Below are 23807 nucleotides of genomic sequence, written 5' to 3'. Positions count from 1 at the left end.
CAGGCAGACCATTTTAGTGTCTCAGCACCGATGCATCCAAATCAGCAAGGACCAGAATTGGACAGGCAGTGAGGATTGTAGTAGAATTTTAGGGTTAGGGTGTCATAACGAGTTTCTGTGCCCATGTCTTGCCTTCTGCTGATGAACATGGTGCTTCTGCCAATACCCTACATACCTCACACCATGACAGGCCTAGTACAAGCAGAAGTGCCGCAAAGTTTGCCCTTTCCAGGGAATAGCAAGGGGTTTGACACCCTGTAAAGTCAAGAAGTGGCATAAAATTTCTCATGTTTGGCCTATTTCCCAGGAGTAGCAGCAACAAGTGTGACGTCCCCCTGCACAGTGAGGATATTATGGTATCCCACCATGGGTGTTGCTAGTTTGTACACCCCTCGCAGAAGCTTGTACTCATAAGCAACATGGTAATGAAGTTATGCCTAGGTTTTACCACCAGATGTCGCTAGTATTTGCATTTTTATATTGCACAGCTGTAGTGAGCAAGTGATTGTGTTTTATTTGTGAACTGTGCACTAATAAGCACTATTCACTTCTCTCTTCTTCACCACTCACAGTAGTTGTTACACACCCTGTAGGAAGTTGTCACATGGGGAGATTAAGTATACACCACACCCACACTAGTGAGTTCTTCTCTGGTTCTCGTAGACGCAAGACACACAGACCAGAGTTTCCTGCAGAGTTTAGACAAGAGCCTGTAGTGTTATCAACATGGGAAACAGAAACTCCTTTCTTTCAAGCAACAGATATTCCAACTATGCAGTGCTAAACCACTCAAGAGGACAAGTCAGGGATCATCCCAACCCAAGCCGTTGAACGTCTCTAAAAAAGGTGCAGGACAGTATCCAAAAAGCTAGAGGAACTGATCCTGAGTACATAGGCTTGTAGCAGCTTTTCTCTCAGTGCAGGTGTAACCAGGTAATCTTGGCCACCTTGCTCAACTCAGGAAACCAAGGACTGGGGCTTGTGTCACCTTGTTAGGACAAGTCACCCGACACTGTAGGGCATAAGGTGGTATAGCGACAAAGGTCAAAACACGGTCACAAGTATTCTTCTACTTCTAAAGTTCCGGCAGAGGACAATACTAAATTGGATTGGGACTCACGAACTACTCCTCTCAACATTCTACTTCTCAGCACACAACCAGTCAGCACTGTCATCCTCTAAAGTTCTCAGCACAGATCTTGTCTGGTCAAGTCAGAAGCTGGTGTACTAAAGTGTTGCCTCAGTAAAGAAGAGTTTAATTATAAAGGAACTCAGTGGTTATTGCTCAAGCACTTACACTGTCCTTTGATCATCTCCCCTTTGTGGGTGGCGGTATTGACAGTCTGGGTCACAACTCCACTCCAGACCACAGTGAAAAGTGCCCAAAGGACCCACTTCAGCCTGGCATGTTACAGACCACGGGGACATTACAAGGTTATTAACAGCAATCTAGTAGTCTCATCTCCCTGTACATGACACCAGTATTGTGCTACCACACCTACTGATCAGGTAGGGTTGAGCCCATTACATTTCAGCACAACACACGAGACGGTCAATAAATTTGTTTTATTCTGCCATCAAATAGAGTGTATGCCACAGCTCATAGGAGGCTCCTTTTAGCATTAAGATGCCAACAAGAAAGGTTCATAAAAGGTCTCCTATCCATAAAATGTAAGTATAATGTTACCAACATGACTCAGTGTATTTAGTCTTAGGCTTGTATGAAGATCTGGAGGCAATGGTGTCTGGTTAGGGACCAATTCTTGTAGGAGTTAGAACTGGATACAGGTCACAGCGACATCTCCTCCAACCTCAATCATGTCAACGTCACCGAAACTCAGGCGATGGGTGTAGTCGAATGCTTTTGTTCCATTAATATAAACTCCGTAGGAGCTTCCTTCATTTCTGATTAACATCTGAAAGGAAATTGATTCTCTCTGGATCAAGAAAATAATCTATGTGGACATGACAGTAGTGGATTATAATAGGGGTGTTTCAGGTGGCAGCCCGGGGCCCTGAGCTCCTGGGGAGCCCCCATGACCACCCAAAAAGACTTATACTTTTCAGTGGTGTACTGTCTCCTGGCTACACATCCGCCATTATTTGCAAAAAAAAAAATAAAATCACTTTTTTTATGGCAATTTTGCACAAATCAGGACATCATGACATTATCTGTCCTGTACTATGAACGCCAGGCTAGTGCTGCCATAGTTACAGTGGCGTGGGGGGCCCAGGCCTGGTGAACAGCCCGGGGCCTATGGTAAAGTTAATCTGCCCCTGGGACATGAAGGGGCAGGAGCATCAAGAGCCACCTTTTTAAACAGCTCTTATTTTAAATCCCTGAACTACACACACCCCCCCCCCCCCCCCCCCACATCTAGCATATCCAAGGAACCCATTTAAAAAAAAAAAAAAAAAAAAAAAAAGCCAGGTTGTAAGAAAAAAAAAAAAAATAGACACAAGCAATACCCCACCACCACACCTCCCTAAAGGATAGCTGCCCAGATTTTTCCCTCACGGACAGCCACTTGCCCTAATTTGTTGTTCTTACCATAAAGTTTTGCCCAGGTTGGATCAGCATGTTTGGAGTCTCCTTAGACTCAATAGAGTGGGGCTGAGCTGCAACTACCTCCCCCCCCCTATGGACAACCACTTTAGCCTTATTTGTTCTTACCATAAAGTTTTGCCCAGGTTGGAGCGGCATGGTTGGAGTCTCCTTTTCCTCAGCACCCCAGGTGTCATCTGTCAGAGTATTTCTTACCATTTCTCCTTCAAGGAAACGAGGATTGACATGAAGGTGGATATTCTTAGTTTTGCTGTCAACAAGATTTACATGGAACCTGAAAAGGAGACAGTGACCTCAGATTTAAAGTTACACAATTCAGATACAGTCTAATAAAAGACTATTTCCTATATCCAAGGCATTGAGTCTCTGGACTTATGGTTTGCATGTAACATATAATGCTATTATACAATACACTGCCATCAGCTGGACACAAAAAAATATGGGCAGAGTTCAAAAATACATCATATCTTAGATTAATTTCTTAAAACTCAATATAATAAAAGGATAAAATGATCAAAGAGTGACCAATACCATATATGACAAGAATCATAACTGTATAGTATAGATATGAGACTAAGGTGCTAGGAGTATCCTTTATATAGTGCCTACCAGATACATGGATATTATTCCACTATGTTTAATATGCAAAAAGTCCTATAGGGCTCAGTTTAGATGTCACTCACCCATCTTTACTGCACTGGCTGGATCTGTCCCTACGTACGTTTCACCGGACCAGGCTTCTTCAGGGAACTGCCCCATCTCCCCTGTCTCCCTTAAAGGAGAAGTCCGGCCAAAATTAATTTTTGATATGTTGTTACTTATGAAAAGTTATACAAATTTCTAATGTACATTAATTATGGGAAATGCACATATAGAGCTATTTCCCTTAATTTAGTAGATCAGGAAGTGTTAGAAATATCTCTGAAGAAGTGACGTCACGACCCAGGGTGTAATTCCTATGGAGTGTCCAGCAGGGGGCGCTCTCTATATAGAAGTCTATGGGACTTTATTGTTTCTATGGGTTTCTATGTAATGTAATGTAATGTAGTGTACAGTGCTTTATTGAATGAATACATCTATGGAATACTTTGGGGAGCAAGTGTCCTTGCTCCCCAAAGTATTGCATAAATGTATTCATTCAATACATTCAATACACAGTAAGCCCGCCGATCCGCCGCATTTCCGCCGAATTTCCGCCGCATTCCCGTCGATCCGCCACACGCTGATCCGCCGCATTCCCGCCGATCCGGACCATATACATTGAACTACAGCTCCCATCATCTGCTTCTAGTATGAACAGGTGATGGGAGCTGTAGCTGGGTAATGGATATGACATGCCGCCGGGCGCAGGGGGAGCCGCTCAGTACACAGGAGCGCTCCCCCTCCTCCTCCTCCTTCCGTGATAACTTCCGCCTATACCAATGCCGACTCCCTGCCTGGCCGCCGCTCTCCGCTCTCCCCCCCCCCATACATACCGGCTCCCGATGCATCCTGGTGTCCGCGCTGATGCCGGGAGCCGGTATGTATGGGGGGGAGAGCGGAGAGCGGCGGCCAGGCAGGGACTCAGCATTGATATAGGCGGAAGTTATCACGGAAGGAGGAGGAGGAGGGGGGAGCGCTCCTGTGTACTGAGCGGCTCCCCCCTGCGCCCGGCGGCATGTCATATCCATTACCCAACTACAGCTCCCATCACCTGTTCATACTAGAAGCAGATGATGGGAGCTGTAGTTCAATGTATATGGTCCGGATCGGCGGGAATGCGGCGGATCAGCGTGTGGCGGATCGGCGGGAATGCGGCGGATCGGCGGGCTTACTGTGTATTGAATGTATTGAATGAATACATTTATGCAATACTTTGGGGAGCAAGGACACTTGCTCCCCAAAGTATTCCATAGATGTATTCATTCAATAAAGCACTGTACACTACATTACATTACATTACATAGAAACCCATAGAAACAATAAAGTCCCATAGACTTCTATATAGAGAGCGCCCCCTGCTGGACACTCCATAGGAATTACACCCTGGGTCGTGACGTCACTTCTTCAGAGATATTTCTAACACTTCCTGATCTACTAAATTAAGGGAAATAGCTCTATATGTGCATTTCCCATAATTAATGTACATTAGAAATTTGTATAACTTTTCATAAGTAACAACATATCAAAAATTAATTTTGGCCGGACTTGTCCTTTAAAGGGAACCATTCACCCTGTGGCCCCAGCAGAAACTGACACACAGGTCAATATACTTACCACATCGCTCCCGGTCCAGTCCCAGATCCAGTTGTTGACACAGAAATTGCCGATTCTTCTTCTCGTGCCCATTATGGTAATGTGCGTCGCCTGGCCTGAAGTCCAGCCTTCTCCCCGCCTCCGACACTTGATTGACGCCAGGTCTTCTTCCTCCTTGTCTTTTTTCTCGCCGGATCCCGCACAGGCGCCGTGACAGTAGTTTTCAGCGCATGCGCAGTTCACAATTGAAGCCGCTCCGCAGCATCACTGTTTACTGCGCGTGCGCCGATTGTCTCGAGCACGTATCACGTTTACCGCGCAGGCGAGGTGACGAGACCATCGCAACGGCGCCTGCGCGGGAATTCGTCAGAAGACTTCAATCAAGTTCCAGGAGGCGTGGATGGGCGGTGACGAGAAGAGGACCTCATGAATAAGTTGGACTCGTCCGTCGTTTCCTATGGACGTTGGACTCATCTCAGCTCATTACCATAATGGGCGCGAGAAGGAGAATCAGCGATTTCTCTGTGTCAACAACGGGATTCGGGACGGGACCAGGAGCGATGTGGTAAGTATATTGACCTTATGTCACTGTATGTCAGTTTCCTCCGGGGGCCTCGGGGTGAATGGTTCCCTTTAAATAGGTTAGGGCCTAATTGCTACCTCGGGTGCTTCCAGGATTGTCAGCACACCCAGTCGAAAGCCAAGGCCACGTCACATCCAGGTCGACATCTCAACTCCCACATGCATGTTCGCAGCGTCTAATGTCATGGACATGTAGAGGACAATGAGACCTTCCGGAAGTCATGCGTGGATCAGCACCTGACAGATCATGCACACCCTACAGCATAGAGGGGACATGTACATGTCACACACATCACTTCCGGGAGGCCTCATGGTCCTCTGTGTGCATGTCAGACGCTGAGGACATGCACATGGGTGTGGAGATGCCGACCCGGATGTGACGTAGCCTTGGCTTCCGGCAGGGCGCGCCAACGATCCCAGAAGCACCAAAGGTAGCAATTAGGCCCCAACCTATTTAGAGGGGAGACCGGTGAGGAGAGGAGAGGGGAGACGTCCCTGAAGCCTGGTACAGCGAAACGTACATAGGGACAGCTCCAGCCAGTGCAGTAGAGATGGGCGAGTGACATCTAAATTGAGTGTTTACAAGCCACCTAGGACTTTTTGCATATTATACATCATGGAATAATATCCAAGTGTATTTGGTAGGCACTATATAAAAGTAAACTCCTAGCACCTAAATTAAATTATATATCTCATGGTTATGATTGTCATTTTATATGGTATTGTTTTTTATTGCTATTTGTCTTATGAATTTTACCTATTTTTGTGCTGAGTTTTAAGAAATTTAAATTAAAAGATATATATTTTGAACTTTACCCATATTTTTCTGTGTCCATTCTAGTTGATAGGTTATTTTTTGTGAATAGAGCGACATCTAGTGGGGAAGTGGTTTATTGCAATCCCCATTCTAACTGTGGTTATATTTTCTTCCCTCTATCCCAACCCTCTGTGTATATTACACTATCCCATCAGCTGCAGTATGCTGGGGAACCTGGGATTTAATAAGTGGTGGGAGAATAGGAGAGGCATGGGGCAGGGGGTGAGAGTAGTCAGTGAAAGTTTTCACCTGCCTCTTGTTGGTACCTTTGAGTTACATGGCACAAGGTTGTTAGTCAGCGGCAGACGGGGGATTTGAAGGCACTAGAGTTATTGTTTTGGTGAGCAAAATCCTCCCCATTCGATGTAATGTTTCATGCCCAAAGCTGGGGGAGGGGTGAGATGAGACTTGATCAGGGGTTAGTGAACAATCAGGTTGCCTTCCAATTGCCCTTCCCCATTTGGGACACTGTAGTATTTTCAGTATACAGAAGATGTTACATGTGGTGAAGTGGCTGCCGCGGCCTATAAAGGATAAGTCGACAGATTGTAAAATCCTGTAGAGGACTTGCCTCTCCCCTTGCCCATGGTGAGCAGCATGGCCGGCCTAGGGAGCCCCCTCCCTGTGAATTGTGATGTCACAACTCGGGGGGGGGGGAAATGGCTTGTCCTAGATGGACTGGCCGCTCAGCCAGTGACATGTCAGCTCTGGAGATCAGAGCCTGGTGGGGGTTTGGACACAGGGAGAGGCAAGTTAGTACCTGTGATCAGTTTCCCCCCTGCTGGATTTAAGAATTATACTGCCTTTGCCTTTAAGCAGAAGTGTCAGAGTGGCATTTCTTCTATGTGAAGCTTTATTTTAAAAAAAACAAAAAACGTGAATTTACTTTTGACATATCATACAGATGTGCCAAATCAAAGTTTTGTTTAAATTTTTGTGAACGTCTTGACTTTTTACAGTGAGGGTCTGTTCACACTACAAAAGACCAATAGAAATTCTGAGCAGAGTGGACTCACTTAAAATCCTGCATGCTGTTTCAATGGGATGCCTCACATCTCTGCTGTCCACTCAGGACATCCCATTGAAACAGAACATGCAGGATTCCAAGCAGAGTCCGCAAGTGGGAGTTCCGCTCAGAATTTTGCCTGTTTTTTGTAGTGTGAACTGTCCCAAGTGCTTTGAGAATACCCTGCAATCCGAAAGCATGTCACACAACCCACAGCAGATCTGAACTACTGATATCTACAGCAAATACAATAACCTGCAGTGGATTAGTGAACATACCCTCTATACCCAATGCAACATGGCGGCTGTAAAGATTTTGCCTACATAGTATGAGGTGTGTATAGGGAATACAGATCTATATCTCATCCTCATGATGGAAGAGATACAGAGGTCCAAGGACGGATTTAAGGAACCTTTCAGACACAAGCAAATACAAGTTACAACTATTGATTCTTCCTGTAGTTACTACTATAAAAATGCAATAGATGGTCCACAATTCACAGTTTTTTTTTTTGCTATTGACCTGTTGCAACTACAACTCTCGAAATGCCTGGGCACCCTTTGGCTATCAAAGGCGTGATATAGTATTAGAGGTGGAAAAAAAATAAATAAAATTATCCTGTCATTTTTGCAGTCTATTACACCCTGCCTATTACAGTAGATAAGGGAAAATTTGGCAGCACATCTATGACTGTTCACACTGCAGGTTGCACCCTGCTAGTGGCTTAAGTACAAACAAAAACAAAAAGTGCAGCAGCAACTTACAGGTGCCAGGGTTTACCGTATATACTCATTTTAATATCTACAGTGCAGGTGTTTATCGTGTGTACGTTGGGAGGAGTATATACGGTAGCCCTTGCACCTGTAGGTTGCTGCTGAACTTTGTTTTGTCTGTACTTAAGCCACGAGCAGCGTGCAACCTACAGTGTGAACAGTCATAGATGCCAAATACCCCCTTTTTTCTGTTGAATGTTGGGGGCGTGGCTACCACCTGTTGGCCTGCACTCCACCCATGTCCCAAGGGTGCTATAAGAGATAATTTGGCTCCTATCTGCCCAGTTGTAGGCTTATTAAAGCCCAGAAGAGGCCAATGCTAGTGTGAAAACGTTAAGAGTAGGAACCATGTCTCTGCGGACACCTTAACATGGTGACATGGTACACTCTGATCAAATAGTTTGCCAAGATCCTCACTTTTTAATATGTACAGAGCAGGTGTTTATCGTGTGTACGCTGGGAGGAGTATATACGGTACGCCCTTGCACCTGTAGGTTGCTGCTGCACTTTGTTTTTGTCTATTACAGTAGATGTACAAGCATGGCAAGGAGGCCTTTGGAGACCTGTCCAAGCCAGCACCAAGCATATAGCGGCCATGGTATCGTGTAGAGGGTAACCGGGGTTATCTGGGTAACACACAATCTTGCACTTTTCTTCCTCATTCTTATCGGCTCTTCCTGTCTAAAATACTCTACTCTGGGTCCACTCAGTCCCCCCCCCCCCTTTGTAGTTACACAACATGTGATCTCTCTGGGGGCAGTGTTAACTCTATTGATTTTGTAACCCAACCCCAGGACACATTATCTGCATCATCTCCATGCACCTGTGCCACTTCTATAGACTTTCATGCATCCCTGAGCCTAGGTTTCTGTAATATGAAAAGTTATAGTTCTCTCTGCTTGCAGTGAGCGGTATATGTACCTGTCTGTCTCACAGCTCTGTATATTCTAAGTGTTATGGATGATCTTAAGAGTCTAGATGAAACTAGAATGTTTCCATTCAGTCAGCAAGCAGAGATCTAAATCTATATTGCACCCGCACTCCTGGTAAGCAGATGCCCATTATGCAGAACATAGCTACACCATGTGTGCATCAGCTCTGCTACATCAGCCAGTATGGAATATATTGGGCTGATGTGATACAAAGTCAGTGAAGGGGGGGAAAAAAAAGCCCTGTGTTTACTACGCAGTAGTAGTGACAGCAGTGAGCAGGAAAGAAAGCCAAGGGAGAATACACAAAATGACCAGAGAGATGCATGATGGGAAATGCAGTTTCCCCCATCTTGGATATAGATGAGCTTTCAGGAAAACTTGTAACTCAGGAATGGCAGCAGCTAGAAAGACAGGAGACAGCTCAAAATACTCAAGGGGACTTTGTGAGTAGGACCAGCTAGCTTTTCCTTTTTTGCTCTAAGTGGATAACCCCTTTAAGCATCATCACCTGCCATGAATACTGTGGGCTTTGTTGTATACACCCTGACTCATCATGATTCCATGTACAGGGACTTTGGAGGCCTGGAAGGACTTAAGTGACTGTACCACCAGGCCCAGGCGGAAGCACTGAAGGCGGGCCAACCCACCCTTAGTGGGAAGAAACTCCAGCCCCTCCATGATGTGACTTCATTAGAATCCTATCATATAGAAGCTAGGGTTTCCTCCCACTAAGGGTGGGTCAGCCGCCTCCAGCACTTTGGTACAGTCACTTTAATATTCTGGTTTACAAGTCCCAAACCAAGGACTATTACACACCCAGAGGACAGCTAGTAATCCAAGCTACATACTTATCTGCTTCATTTGGTATGGATCCCATGACAAGGAGACTTCCAGTTGGGCCAAAGCTTGCGTGGAGAAGAGCTTTATAGGACATGGTCTATGGAGAAAGTATGGAGCCATTAGTGTGAGAGCAGGAAAGGAACCGCCCTCAGTATAGTCACTAGAGTAAGAAGCATACCGGCTCATAAGTCATGATCACTTCTTGTGGCTGAAATTAAAGAAAAAAAAAAAAAAATAAGTCAGATACAGTAATAGTATTATACATATACAAGTCATTCCCCCATAAAGGCAGCCAATGGGTCTAAGGGTTCATTCACACCAGAATTGTATCTTATGAGGAACAGATACATCAGCACCCTGTCAAACATGAGGAGCCAACATATCTGTGCACAGACCCCCATTTACTTCTATAGCTGCAATGTAATCAGCTAATGACCCATGCCAGTAATTTCCTGCATGTAAAAGTTTTTACTCAGACTCAAAGCATCAGTTTCAATCCACAATTTCCAATACTCTGCCAACCCCACTACTGCCAGACTAAGCACCCAGCTCTGGGCTGCACCAGTGTGAACAGACCTCACAAGCTCACTTTTCTATACACTGTCAGCCAGAAGAATGAGAAGCCAGGGGATTAGCCTCCTGTTAAAAACCTGCACTAGAATTGGAGCACTGGAACAAAGGCAACACAGAAGTGACAGGGAAGAGATCTACAGTGCAGCCTTATGGAGAGAAAGCCAAGACATGGCAGCACATTGGATCAGACTATAAATTCACTTGCCACTTAAAGGGGTTGTCCGGCGATAAAAAAATTATTCACAGAATAACACACATTACAAAGTTATACAACTTTGTAATGTATGTTATGTCTGTGAATGGCCCCCTTCCCCGTGTTTCCCCCCACCCACGCTAGACCCTGAAGTGTGGTGCATTATACTCACCGCATCTCGTGTCGTCCACGGTCTCCGATCCTCAGCAGTGACGTCTTCTTCGGGAGACCGGCGGATCTTCCCGAGTGCCAGCCGCCCTCTGCAGCGTCATCCGAAGCTCAGCCGCGATTGGCTGAGCATAACTGTGCTCAGCCAATCGCGGCTGAGCAGCTGATGACGTGGCAGCGTCATCAGCCGCGATTGGCTGAGCACAGTTATGCTCAGCCAATCGCGGCTGAGCTTCGGATGACGCTGCAGAGGGCGGCCGGCATTCGGGAAGATCCGCTGGCCGCCCGAAGAAGACGTCACTGCTGAGGATCGGAGACCGTGGTCGGCACGTGACAGGTATGTATAGCGCACCACACTTCCGGGTACACGGGTTGGGGGTGGTGGGACACAGGGAAGGGGGCCATTCACAGACATAACATACATTACAAAGTTGTATAACTTTGTAATGTGTGTTATTCTGTGAATAATTTTTTATCGCCGGATAACCCCTTTAACAGCCTCCTGACCCAAGTGGGACCACAACCCATATAGCACTGGGCAGCAACCAGCACCCATAAGAGAAGCAACCTAGTGATCCAGTAACCCCCTGCTGCAAGACTGAGCCCCTGGTTATGGGTAAACCCACTTCCCTGCCATAACACCAATCCACCCAGCTTACCTAACTCTGTACTCTGAGACAGCAGACTGAGAGAAGCTGTTAACCCTTATGTAGTCTCCTGATCAGGGCCGGTTTTAGACTAGATGTGGCCCTGGGCGAAGTTAAAGGTGGGGCCCCAAATGCTGAAATATTTTAGCAACAATTTAAGGTCCCAATACATTTGACTCTTTTGTTGGTGGTACCTGTTGCTCCTGGTGGGTTCGGCCATCAGCGTAAGGTGTATGGGGCTCTCTGGACAGTCCTCTGACAGATGATATCAGTGGACATAGGGGGTCGAGCTTGATGGAAAATCAACGCCCAACCTCTTTGTTCTCAGAGAGATAAGCCGGCATCAGATCTGTATGGCTATGGCTTTCCCCTCTCATAGAGAACACAGGAACACTCAGATGTGCCAAATTTCTGTGTATGGGGAGGACGGGACCGGATGGGACAGATAATTGTCAGCTGAAGGATTGTTCAGCCAGCAGTTATTGGAAGTGTACGGCCACTTTTAAGGCCGTATTACACGGCCTGATATTCCGCAGAAGCGAGCGCCAATCTGGTAGAATGGAGCTCGCTTAGAGAGCCTACTACAGCAAAAGCTATGGAGGAGATTTATCAAACTGGTGTAAAGAAGAATTGGCTCAGTTGCCCCTAGCAACCAATCAGATTCCACCTACTTAGAATGTGAGTAATGAAAGGTGGAATCTGATTGGTTGCTAGGGGCAACTGAGCAAGTTTCATTTTACACCATGTTTGATAAATTTCCCCCCCTATGTGTATATATACAGTATATCATTAGTGATGTGTGTGCAATCCTTGCTGTATATAGTAAACAATAAAGATATATATACTACCTGATCACGTTCCCCGGTGTCCTCAGGCCTTGTCTGTGATATATACTACCTGATCATGTTCCCCAGTGTCCTCAGGCCTTGTCTGTGATATATACTACCTGATCATGTTCCCCAGTGTCCTCAGGCCTTGTCTGTGATATATACTACCTGATCATGTTCCCCAGTGTCCTCAGGCCTTGTCTGTGATATATACTACCTGATCATGTTCCCCGGTGTCCTCTCAGAGCGATAGCGTCCTGATTCGGACAATTTTCGCTCCATGTATTAGGGCCCTTACTCAGTTCAGAAGGTTACATGCCGGGACTGCCGCTATATGCCAGGACTGCCGCTACATGTCAGGACTGCAGCTACATTATGGGTCTGCCACTACATGTCGGGACTGCCGCTACATGTCGGGACTGCCGCTACATGTCGGGACTGCCGCTACATGTCGGGACTGCCGCTACATGTCAGGACTGCCGCTACATGTCAGGACTGCCGCTACATGTCGGGACTGCCGCTACATGCCGGGACTGCCCCTACATGCCGGGACTGCCGCTACATTATGGGACTGCCCCTACATGGCAGGACTGCCGCTACATTCTGGGACTGCCGCTACATTCTGGGACTGCCGCTACATTCTGGGACTGCCGCTACATTATGGGACTGCCGCTACATTATGGGACTGCCACTACATGCCAGGACTGCCGCTAGTGGTGTAAACACAAGAACTATTTATATGAATTGCATTAAAAAAATAAAATAAAAAAATCACTATAATCAGGACCAAATATTACCTCCATACCGTTATTGAAGAAAACACACTATATATAGGCCAATATTACCACCATAAAGTGACCGCCCCATAATGACTTTATATACACTATATACAGACCAATATTACCACCATAGAGTGACCACCGCATGACTCTTTATATACACTATATACAGACCAATATTACCGCTATAGACTGACCACTGTATAATGAATGACTCTATATACACTGTATACAGACCAATATTATGTGTCTGTAACTCTATGGCTGTACTTTTGGTCTGTATATAGTTTATATATAGAGTCATTATGTGGTGGTCACTGTATGGCGGCAATTTGGCAATATCATTATGCGGTGGTCAATCTATGGCAGTAATGACTATATATACACTATATACCGACCAATATTAATGCCAAAGAGTGACCACCGCATAATGACACTTTATACAGACCAATATTATTGCCAAAGAGTGACCACCGCATAATGGCTCTATATACAGACCAATATTACCGCCATAGACTGACCACCACATAATAACTCTATATACAGACCAATATTACTGCCATACAGTGACCACCACATAACTCTATATACACACTATATACAGACCAATATTACCGCCATAGAGTGACCGCCACATAACTCTATATACACACTATATACAGACCAATATTACCGCCATAGAGTGACCGCCACATAACTCTATATACACACTATATACAGACCAATATTACCGCCATAGATTGACCACTGCATAATGACTCTGTATCCAGACCAATATTATGTGGCGATCACTCTATGGCTGTACTATTGGTCTGTATATAGTGTATATAGTCATTATGTGGTGGTCACTGTATGGCGGTAATATTGGTCTGTATATAGTGTCATTATGTGGTAGTCAATCTATGGCAGTAATGACTATATATACACTATATACAGAGCAATATTAATGCCAAAGAGTGACCGCCACATAATGACTCTATATACAGACCAATATTACCGCCATACAGTGACCACCACCTAAGGACTGAATACCACCTTATTTTTTTTTCTCACCGTATTGCCTTATATACATAGGAGCTGCAGCCAATCACCTGCAGCAATTACATAGGACTGATGAGGCCAGAGAATGGCTGCAGCTCCTATATACAGTCTATTCACCTCAACACTTGGAGTCAGCAGTGCTTCTTATACACACACACACTAATATATATATATATATATATATATATATATATATATACACACCATTATATATATATATATACACACACACACCATTTTATATATATATATATATAATATATATATATATACACACACACACCATTATATATATATATAATATATATGTATATATATATACACACACACCATTATATATATATATAATATATATGTATATATATATATACACACACACACCATTATATATATATATAATATATATGTATATATATATACACACACACCATTATATATATATATATATATATATATATATATATATATATATAAAAAAATTGAACACGAGGACGGCACTCCAGTAGTGTATAGTGAGGATTTATTCACCCAATCACAAACAGCTATATATATATATATATATATATATATATATATATATACACACAGCTATATATATATATATATATATATATATATATACACACACACACACACCATTATATATATATATATATATATATATATATATATACACACACACATCCATGAAAACACATTATACAGATACAAACCATCCAGTCCACACACTATACACAGGACATGTAACACACACTACATTCATCCATTATACACCTACATTCATACACATTACACACTACATGTACAGAATACTTACCCCCTCTAGCATGCTGGGTGTAGTGGTACATCCCCCACATGTACCTTGCAGCAGCAGCAGGCTGTCATCCTCACCCGGCAGCCCTCTCCTCCATCGTCCCGACAGCTCCACACCAGAGCAGGAAGTCACGTGCAGAGAGAGGAGCTGGAGGGAGGGGGAGGGGGAGCAGACACGGAGCAGACACCAGCCCAGCGTCCTGCAGCCTCTGCGTGACCCCTGATAGCAGCAGCCGGGGATCACTGCCAGACGCTGCAGGACGCTGCCTGTGCTCTCCTCTCCTACTGGAACTGCGGGAGGGGGCCCCTGGGGGATGGGGGCCCTGGGCATTTGCCCTGCTTGCCCCCCCCTAACGCCGGCCATGCTCCTGATAATGAGGAACACCTGGGCCAAACAGGTGGAGTGCTGGAACCAAGAAATAGCAAGAAAAGTGAGAGGACAGAATCCACAGTGTAGCAATATAGAAAGAAGAAAAAAAACATGAAATGCTAAGGCTGGGTTCACAATGTGTTTTTGCAATCCTTTTTTTTCATCCGTTTTTTTTTTGCAAAAAACGGATGAAAAAAATGGATGCAGTTGTGTCCATCCGTTTTGTTCAGTTTTTGCTGACACTACTTTTGTGTCCGTTAAAAAAAAACGGATCCGTTTTGATCCATTTTTTTTTTACAATGGAAGACAATGGAATAACGGATCAAAACGGATGCGCACTAATTTATCCATTTTTTCCATCTGTTTTTTTGCAAAAAATGGATGAAAAAAACGGATTGCAAAAAAGCAGTGTGAACCCAGCCTAAAGCAGGTCCAACTTGTGTCAGAGGCTCGAGAGGAGCCTGACAGACCCCCATTAACTTTTTTGGGGTCCGTCAGTTTTTCCGTTCCTTTTAGCAGTCTAATAGAATAAAAAATGTTGCATGTACTATCTACTATTTACCCGGCCATACACACAACTACTATCTCCACCAGGCTGGAGGGGGAAGTAGTATCTAGTACACACACATGCACAACTACACATTGAATATACATTATATAACAGTAAACACCCCCCATACACATTATATAGTACACACATATACAATGCCACACATATTTAAACACATTATGCATATATAAACCTCCAGTACACACACCTACACATTGACTATACATTATATAACAGTACACACACTATGTACATTCTATATACATATACTTGCACTTACATACATCTAGCTGGCAGCTGGTTGTGGATAATGCAGCAGCTGATGACAGGACTGGGCGCCTCATGCTGCCCTATATATGGCCCTATGTGCATCTCCTTGAGAACCCCCCTCTGTGTAGTCCCCCCTATAGTATATGCTCCCCTTCTCTCCCTTATAGATACCCCCCATGCTGTCTCCTCTTACAGATGGCCCCCCTGTGTTGTCCCCCTTATAAATGGCCCCTGTGTTGTCCATCCCCTTATAGATGGCCCCCGTATTGTCACCCTTATAGATGGCTCCCCCCTGTGTTGTCCATCTCTTTTACAGATGGCCCCCTTATGTTGTCCCGCCTTATGGATTGTCCCCCTTTATAGATAGCCCCCTTACATTGCCCCCCCCTTATAGATTGCCCCCTTATGTTGTCCCCCACTTATAGATTGCCCCCTTCTGTTGTCTCCCCCTTCTGTTGTCCCCCACTTAAAGATTGCCCCCTTCTGTTGTCTCCCCCCTTAGAGATTGTGCACTTATGTTGTCTCCCCCCCCCCCCCCCCTTGTGCAGGACGTGCAGGTTAAAAAGAAAACAAAACACATAACTCACCTGACACCTCGCTCCCCCGCCGCGGCTCTCATCTTCTGCATCGCCCCCGGCCGATGCGCGCTCCCTAAGCATGTCCCGGCACTGCACGCTTCAGTGACCTCGCGTGCGCCGGGGCCGATACTTCCTCCGTGTTCCGGAAGTACAAGGGCGCCGGCTGAAGCAGAGGTCACTGATGCGTGCTCTGCTGGGGAATCCCCAGGGAGCACGCATCAGTCGGGGGCGGACTGTCCTATCAGTCTTGTGACCGCAAGGTCACAAGCTTGATAGTACAGTATGCGGCGCCCAGGTGGAGGCCGGGAGGAATCACCTCAGGAGGAGGGCGCCGGGCGGCCAGCTAGGGGAACGCTCGGGCAGAGAGACAGCTACACAGCTGTCTCTCTGCCTTAGCGCCCCCCCAGCTGGCCGGGGGTGATGCGCCCTGTGCAAGCGCACAGGTCGCACACCCCAAAGGCCGGCCCTGCCTTCAGCCCTCCAGCTGCTGCAAAAATACAATTCCCATCATGGCTGGACAGGCAGACAAGGTTTAGCTTTTCCCATCCCTGGTCTAACAGATACCTGGGGGGGGGGGGAATAAAAATTAAAAATTAAAAAAAAAATTTGGTTCTACACCCGTAATAATGATTTTTTTTATAAATTCTGAATAAAAGTTACTGCATAAACCTGAAAAACAGCAGCAGTTTGTAGATACAGGATGGAGATGCAAATCCTCATAATGCAGTAGTGTAATACAAAAGGCTAGAATAGAGAAGCAGGGCTGCTGTTAGAGGTCTGTGTGGTCACATGACAGAAATGGGTAAGGGGTGTGTGCTCAGCATGGACCAATCAGGAAGTGAGAATCACAGAGCTGTGCAGGAGGACAGTGACGGAAGCTTTATATAGAGCAGTGTCTACAGCTGAGTGTAAGTGCAGGCACATTATAGCAGGAAAGGAGAGGATGGGAAACACAAGGGCTTACAGAGACTGCAGGGAACATGAAGGAATGAGCAGGGCAGATGTGGGCACATACATGCAGAACTCTGTGTCTGGGAGAAAGCAGTTACAGTTCTAAAGAGATTACTTCCACAGTCCTAACCCCTGATGCAAGCCCCAACCTGAAGTGGATCAGTTATGATTTGGAAGGTGAGGGAGACTTCCTGGGTCAGATTACAGTGCTGTAGACCACACTATGCAGGCCATGCCCCTCCTCCACTCACACTCCCACCCAGTACAGAGAGCTCTTAAACCAAAGCGATGCTCTTAAACCAAGTCACAATTTTGAAAAACTGTGAGCTCTTTAACCAAAATGCTCTTAAACCAAGTAACCAAGTTACTCTTAAACCAAGGTACCACTATATATATATATATATATATATATATATATATATATATATATATATATATATATATACATATATATACATATTACATTAGGATTTATTCCTAGCTTCTCTTAGGGTACAAACTCACTTGGCGGGTCTGCAGCGAGTCTCCTTGCTGCGTTTTTGCAGGGAGACTCGCTGCAGATCCCAGCCCTATACTTTCATTAGCAGAGAAACTTGCAGCAGGGATGCACATCCCTGCTGCGATTTTGTCTGCAGCCCTCCCCATTAACCCCCTAGCCGCCGGACATTATACATTACCGGGTCCCCGCCGCTGCTTGCTTCGGGGCTCCCGGTGTCTTCACGGCCCGCCCGGCCCGTGCGGCCGGGGGCATGCTGGGGGCGATCGTGCGGCCGGGGGGTGCGGGGGGCGATCATGCGGCCGGGGGGTGCGGGGGGCGATCATGCGGCCGGGGGCGATCGGGGCTGCAGGGGGGGCGGGCAGGATATACATTACCGGGTCCCCGCTCCTGCTTGCTTCGGCAGCTCCCGGCACGTTCTGCCCGGCCAATCATTGCGCTGCCCTGCCGCAGCGCACTGATTGGCCGGGCGGGCCGTGAAGACACCAGGAGCCCCGAAGCAAGCAGAAACGGGGACCCGGTAATGTATAATGTCCGGCGGCTAGGGGGTTAATGGAGCGGGCTGCAGACAAAATCGCAGCAGGGATGTACATCCCTGCTGCGAGTTTCTCTGCTAATGAAAGTATAGGGCTGGGATCTGCAGCGAGTCTCGCTGCAAAAACGCAGCAAGGAGACTCGCTGCAGACCCGCCAAGTGGGTTCGTACCCTTAGGCTAGGTTCACTCTGAAATTATACAGAATGTCACAAATATAATTTCAAAGGCCTCAATGCAAAATAAGTGTGACTTGCTTGTAACTTCTCTGTGATTTGGCTGTATTTTTTAAAGGCAATATCACAACTGTAATAGAGTCCAATATAAATATTCCGCAACTTTGATGTGATTTGCAGTTGAATGATATGCTGCCATGTAACCCTAGCCTCAAAGGGTCCTTGTCATAATGTCACCTCACCTGATTGGCACACAGTTACTCCTGAAAGTTCGGGTAACTTTGAATACAACCATGCCGGGTCAGTTCAGTGCACAAGCCCCATTCTGATCCAATAAGGCTCATGCACTGAACCATATCCATAGTTACCCGAACATGTTCATTCTTCAGCGCGGAGAAAGGAGCTGCGCAGGGAGGCTGGCGGGATTCCACGGCAGAGAATTCCGCCACTTTTGCTATGTGTGAATGTAGCCTTAGCCTGACAGATTGCTGCAGTATTTGGAACATTTTGGATTTCTTCTCCTTATCCTGTTCTCCTGTGGTTGATGAAGTGGATGTACTGAGAGGAATAAATAAAAATATTCACTTATGAAAACCCTATAAAATGACCATGAATTAATTTTTCAGCACATAAATGAAAAGTTTTCACCAGTAAAATATATTTTCATAACAAACTGGACTTGGACACAAAAAGTGGCACGGCTTGTTTCACCCAGCCTGAAAAAAAACGCCATTCTTATGCCGAACGCCAGCGGCCAGACGTTAGCTAGAAGTAAGTGGAAGATTATGAAATGCCATACATATTTGTTTTTTGGTGTGGCGTTTTTTTCTCCTTTCTGGCGTTTGAGGCTCTGTGGCAGTTTTTTCAACATGCAGCATGCATCTATATATATCACTCCCAGCCCTGTGACAAGTGCCGCAGCAGTACCGCAATAACTGCCCTCGCAAACAATAATTGACACCCCTGGGTCACCACAATAACATTTACTATAGGGGGACTGCACAGGGAGAAATCTACTATAGGGGGAACACACAGATGGGTCCATCTTCTATGTAAGGGATGCACAGAGGGTGCCATCTACTATGTAGGGGGACTACATAGAGGGATGTTATTTAAAGAATATTCCAGTGGCAGCAGGGTTAAATAGGCAGGGTCTGGGCATTCAATACCTCTCTGCCTTCCAGTAACACCCCTTTGATGTATTATATCCCCTTTCATTGTACTAATTTTGCACATGCAACATTGCTAGTGAGGTGGAGCAGGCTTGATGCACTAGGCACCCACATGCGGGGCACTTGCACAGTGCACATACATTGAATTTACCCCGGTGCAGTGAGTTCCGAAACTAGCTAGCTGACCTGATAATATTTTCAAAACATCCTTTACTGTTCCAGTCTTTTCGGTTTACTTAACACATGCATGCAAAGGGTTAAAAATATAAATTTCCCCAATTGCTTAATCAGACTTACACAAAAGAGTGCAGAGGCTTGTCCGTCACATACTTCCCTTTTCTATGATATATGTACAGGAGAGTCACACAACGGTCTACAATCTGCAATGAGGGGATATATAATAACCGGTAAGCTTCCGATACATACAATACAATGTTTATATACCAGTGATAGCAGCAAGTGATTGTTTTACCATTCATTATATATCTTTCCTATAAGTGATAAGCCAACCTGTGTACTAGACGTGGAACCTGCTGACAGTGTAACAACTGTGCTTTATATTCAGTGGGTGCAATGTCCCGGTGACAGAACGTACATGTGTAATTGTCTGTGTCTTGTATTATCTCTCATATTGCTTAGCTATTGTTCAAGATGAACAGAATCTTAAAGGGGTTATCCAGTGTTAGAAAAACATGGCCGCTTTCTTCCAGAGACAGCACCACTCTTGTCTCCAGTTTGGGTGCAGGTTTTGCAACTCAGTTCCATTGAAGTGAATGGAGCCTTATTGTAAACCACAGATGAACTGGAGATAAGAGTGGTGCTGTCTCTGGAAGATAGTGTCCATGTATCAAAGATATCAGTATATGGTATATTGTCAGGGAAGAGAACAATAGACAATAAGATTTTAAATTCCTACATAAATATATCAACATGAGGCTACGTTCACACAGTGTATTTTTTAAGCCAAGAACGGCCGTTGTTGGTGATTAACCCCTTCGGGATCATGCAAATTTTCGTTTTTTGCGCTTTCGTTTTATCCTCCTGGCGTTTAAAAGGCCGGAGCACTTCCTTTTTTTCACCTACAGACCCACACAAACCCTTATTTCTTGTGCCACTAATTGAACTTAAATTGCTCCTTAAAATTGCTCTATTACCAGGCTTATAACGCTTTTATCCTTTGTTCTATGGGGCTGGTTGAGGTGTCAGTTTTTGCGCCATGATCTGTACTTTCCGTCGGTACCTTGATTGCGTATATGCGACTTGATCATTTTTATTAACATTTTTCTGGATTTGACCAATTTTGCGGATTTTTGCGCTTACGCCATTTACTGTGTGAGATTGGGAATGTGATAATTTCATAGTCCGAGCGATTACGCACGCGGCAATACCAAATACTGTATGTTTATTTATTTATTTTTATTTATAAAAGGGGAGGTTTATTAGGGGAGGATTTTTTTTATTAATGAAAAAACTTTATTTATTTTTTTACCCAGTAATTAGAAATAGCAATTTAGATGCAGCTGTCAGCCTATTAATAGCACTTGGGATCGTGGCGGCTCTGAACTCCCCTACCCGACCGAGGACGTACAGTTACGTCCTTGGTTGTGAAAGGGTTAAAACAATGGCTGTTCTTGCCTTAAAATAATGCACTGTGTTGAACTCTTTGGGGATGGTGCGTTCACACAGAAAGATTATCTGACAGATTATCTGCCAAAGATTTGAAGCCAAAGCCAGAAATGGATTTGAAAAGAGGAGAAGTCTCAGGCTTTCCTTTATGACCTGATCTCTGTTTATAGTCTGTTCCTGGTTTTGGCTTCAAATCTTTGGCAGATAATCTGTCAGGTAATCTTTCTGTGTGAACGCACCATGATGGTCCTTTTACACGGAACGATTTATCGTTTGAATTTGCACGATAACGATCGAATTCAAACAATAATCGTATGTGTAAACGCAGCGAACGATCAAGCGACGAGCGAGAAATCGTTCTCAAATCATCGCTGATGGTTCGCAAAAAATTCGCAGATCGTTCAGTGTAAACATTCTTTCAACGATTTCACCTATGTGTGAGATAGGCTTAAACGATCGCAAAACGATTTTTCCGTACGATGTATCGTTTTGTCTAAACGTTATAAAAAAAAAAACATTGTTCATTCAAAATCGTTAATCTTGTGATCGGGCGAATTATCGCTCCGTGTAAAAGTACCATAAGTTTTCAAGATTTCCTAGTTGCACCTTAAGGGGGTACACTGACTATTCCCTGCAGGAGGTGGTGTATTTTTTCCAGTCTGACACACTGCTCTCTGCTGCCCTCTCTGTCTGTGTCAGGAACTACCCAGAGCAGTAGCAACTAATCACCATAGAAAACCTTTCCTGCTCTGGACAGTTCCTGACATGGACAGAGGTGGCAGCAGAGAGTACTGTGTCAGACTGGAAAGAATACACCATTTGCTGCAGGACATACAGCAGCTGGTAAGTACTGGAAGACTTGAGAATTTTAAATAGAAGTAAATTATGGTGCCTGTCAGATAAATGTCTGTGTAAACGCACCATTACAAAGCTGTATAACTTACTGACACAAGTTGATTTGAAAACTATTGATTTTAATTGTTTCACTCTTGATTTGTAAAGATCCATGCTCACGCTGCAGAGATAACCCCACTCAGATGTATTAAACACAAAATAACTCACAGGTATTTCTACACCAAATCAATTGTGTGTGAATGTCCACTTTTATGCACTTATAATTAGTAATAGATTACCAGTAACAATGTGATCTATCCATTATCCATAAGGTTAGGTTACCTGACAATTTTCCCCACAATAGTGGTCATGTGACCAAACATCACTGCTGCGTCAGCTCTTAGATGACCATAACTGTCAGCCCAAATCTCCACGTAGTCCTATGCTAATGATCACTAGCCCCATAGCAGCTGATGGTTACCCCCGCATCCTCATAGTCCATCTGCCTAGTTAGGTTAGTTTCACATGACATTTGACAGCTGGTTCAGGCTGTGCGGCCGAGAAGACGCTGAGTTGGTATTTCTGTGCAGTTCCAGAACCCTGTCTGAACACAGGTCTATTTTAGGTTTGTTCAGCCCCACCCATCTTGCTTGTTATGCCTTGGCAGCTTCAGGGTTAACCTGCTCCTCCATAAATAGTGGGTAAGCCTAGCAGAGAGTGCTGGCTATTAGTGTTCCTGCTAGGCTAAGTGTGTTCTCGCTGTTACTTGTAGGTCTCTTGATCCTGCTCATTCTTTGACTTCTCTGTTTTGCCGCCTGCCCTGACCATTTTTGCTTGACCTTGACTACCCGTCTGCCTCTGTTTTTGTACCTTAGCTGCCCGCTGTATTGACCAGGAATGTTTACCTCGCCTTATTATGTTTGTTTGTCTGTCTCTTTTTTGTGTGACACCGTACCAGCGTAGGGACTGTCCTCGTGGTTGTCCGCAGCTGCCCAGGACTGTCTTGTGGCAAGTAGGCAAGGACAGTGGGCGGGGTCAGCTCAGGGCTTACTGTCCGTGTCTTGTCAGACTGCCTTTTGCCATACCTGACACTTACAGCAGGCTACAAAAAAACAAAAACAAAAAAACAGTTAGTGCATGAAATATGGCGCTGTATCACACCCAGTGACATTCATTGGGGGGGGGGGGGGATTTCTATTTCAGGTAGTACACAGCAAAAATCTTGGTTAATAATGATTGTTTTCCTGAAAAGTTTTGAGTTATTATTAAAAAAGCAAAACAAAACAAAGAATCTGATTTTTTTTTCTTTAGTTCTCCTCGGCCTCACAGTGGATGTGACCAGTGGAGTGATCAGTATCCAGCTGATCCCTCAGTATCCGGTCACTAATGGGTCCGTCACCCTGAGTGTTATTGGCAGTACTGGGGAAATTGAATATGTCTCCTGGTATAAAGGACCAAGG

General features: G+C 45.0%; 1 protein-coding gene across 1 annotated transcript; it reads right to left on the bottom strand.

Moving 5' to 3' along the window:
- Window positions 1–934: 934 nt before the first annotated feature.
- On the bottom strand, window positions 935–10708 carry LOC138769737 (galectin-4-like). The gene is made up of 5 exons (XM_069948381.1): window positions 10690–10708; window positions 9930–9959; window positions 9760–9848; window positions 2675–2840; window positions 935–1916 (listed from the first exon to the last, which is right to left on the bottom strand). Exons 2-5 carry the CDS (start codon window positions 9942–9944, stop codon window positions 1773–1775), a joined length of 414 nt encoding a protein of 137 aa, XP_069804482.1. The 5' UTR covers window positions 9945–9959; window positions 10690–10708; the 3' UTR covers window positions 935–1772.
- Window positions 10709–23807: the final 13099 nt, after the last annotated feature.

The sequence above is a fragment of the Dendropsophus ebraccatus genome, chromosome 12 (genome assembly GCF_027789765.1).
Source record: "Dendropsophus ebraccatus isolate aDenEbr1 chromosome 12, aDenEbr1.pat, whole genome shotgun sequence".
Taxonomy (NCBI): domain Eukaryota; kingdom Metazoa; phylum Chordata; class Amphibia; order Anura; family Hylidae; genus Dendropsophus; species Dendropsophus ebraccatus.
The sequence above is the reverse complement of the archived record's forward strand: the minus strand, read 5'-3'. Positions and strand labels throughout refer to the sequence as shown.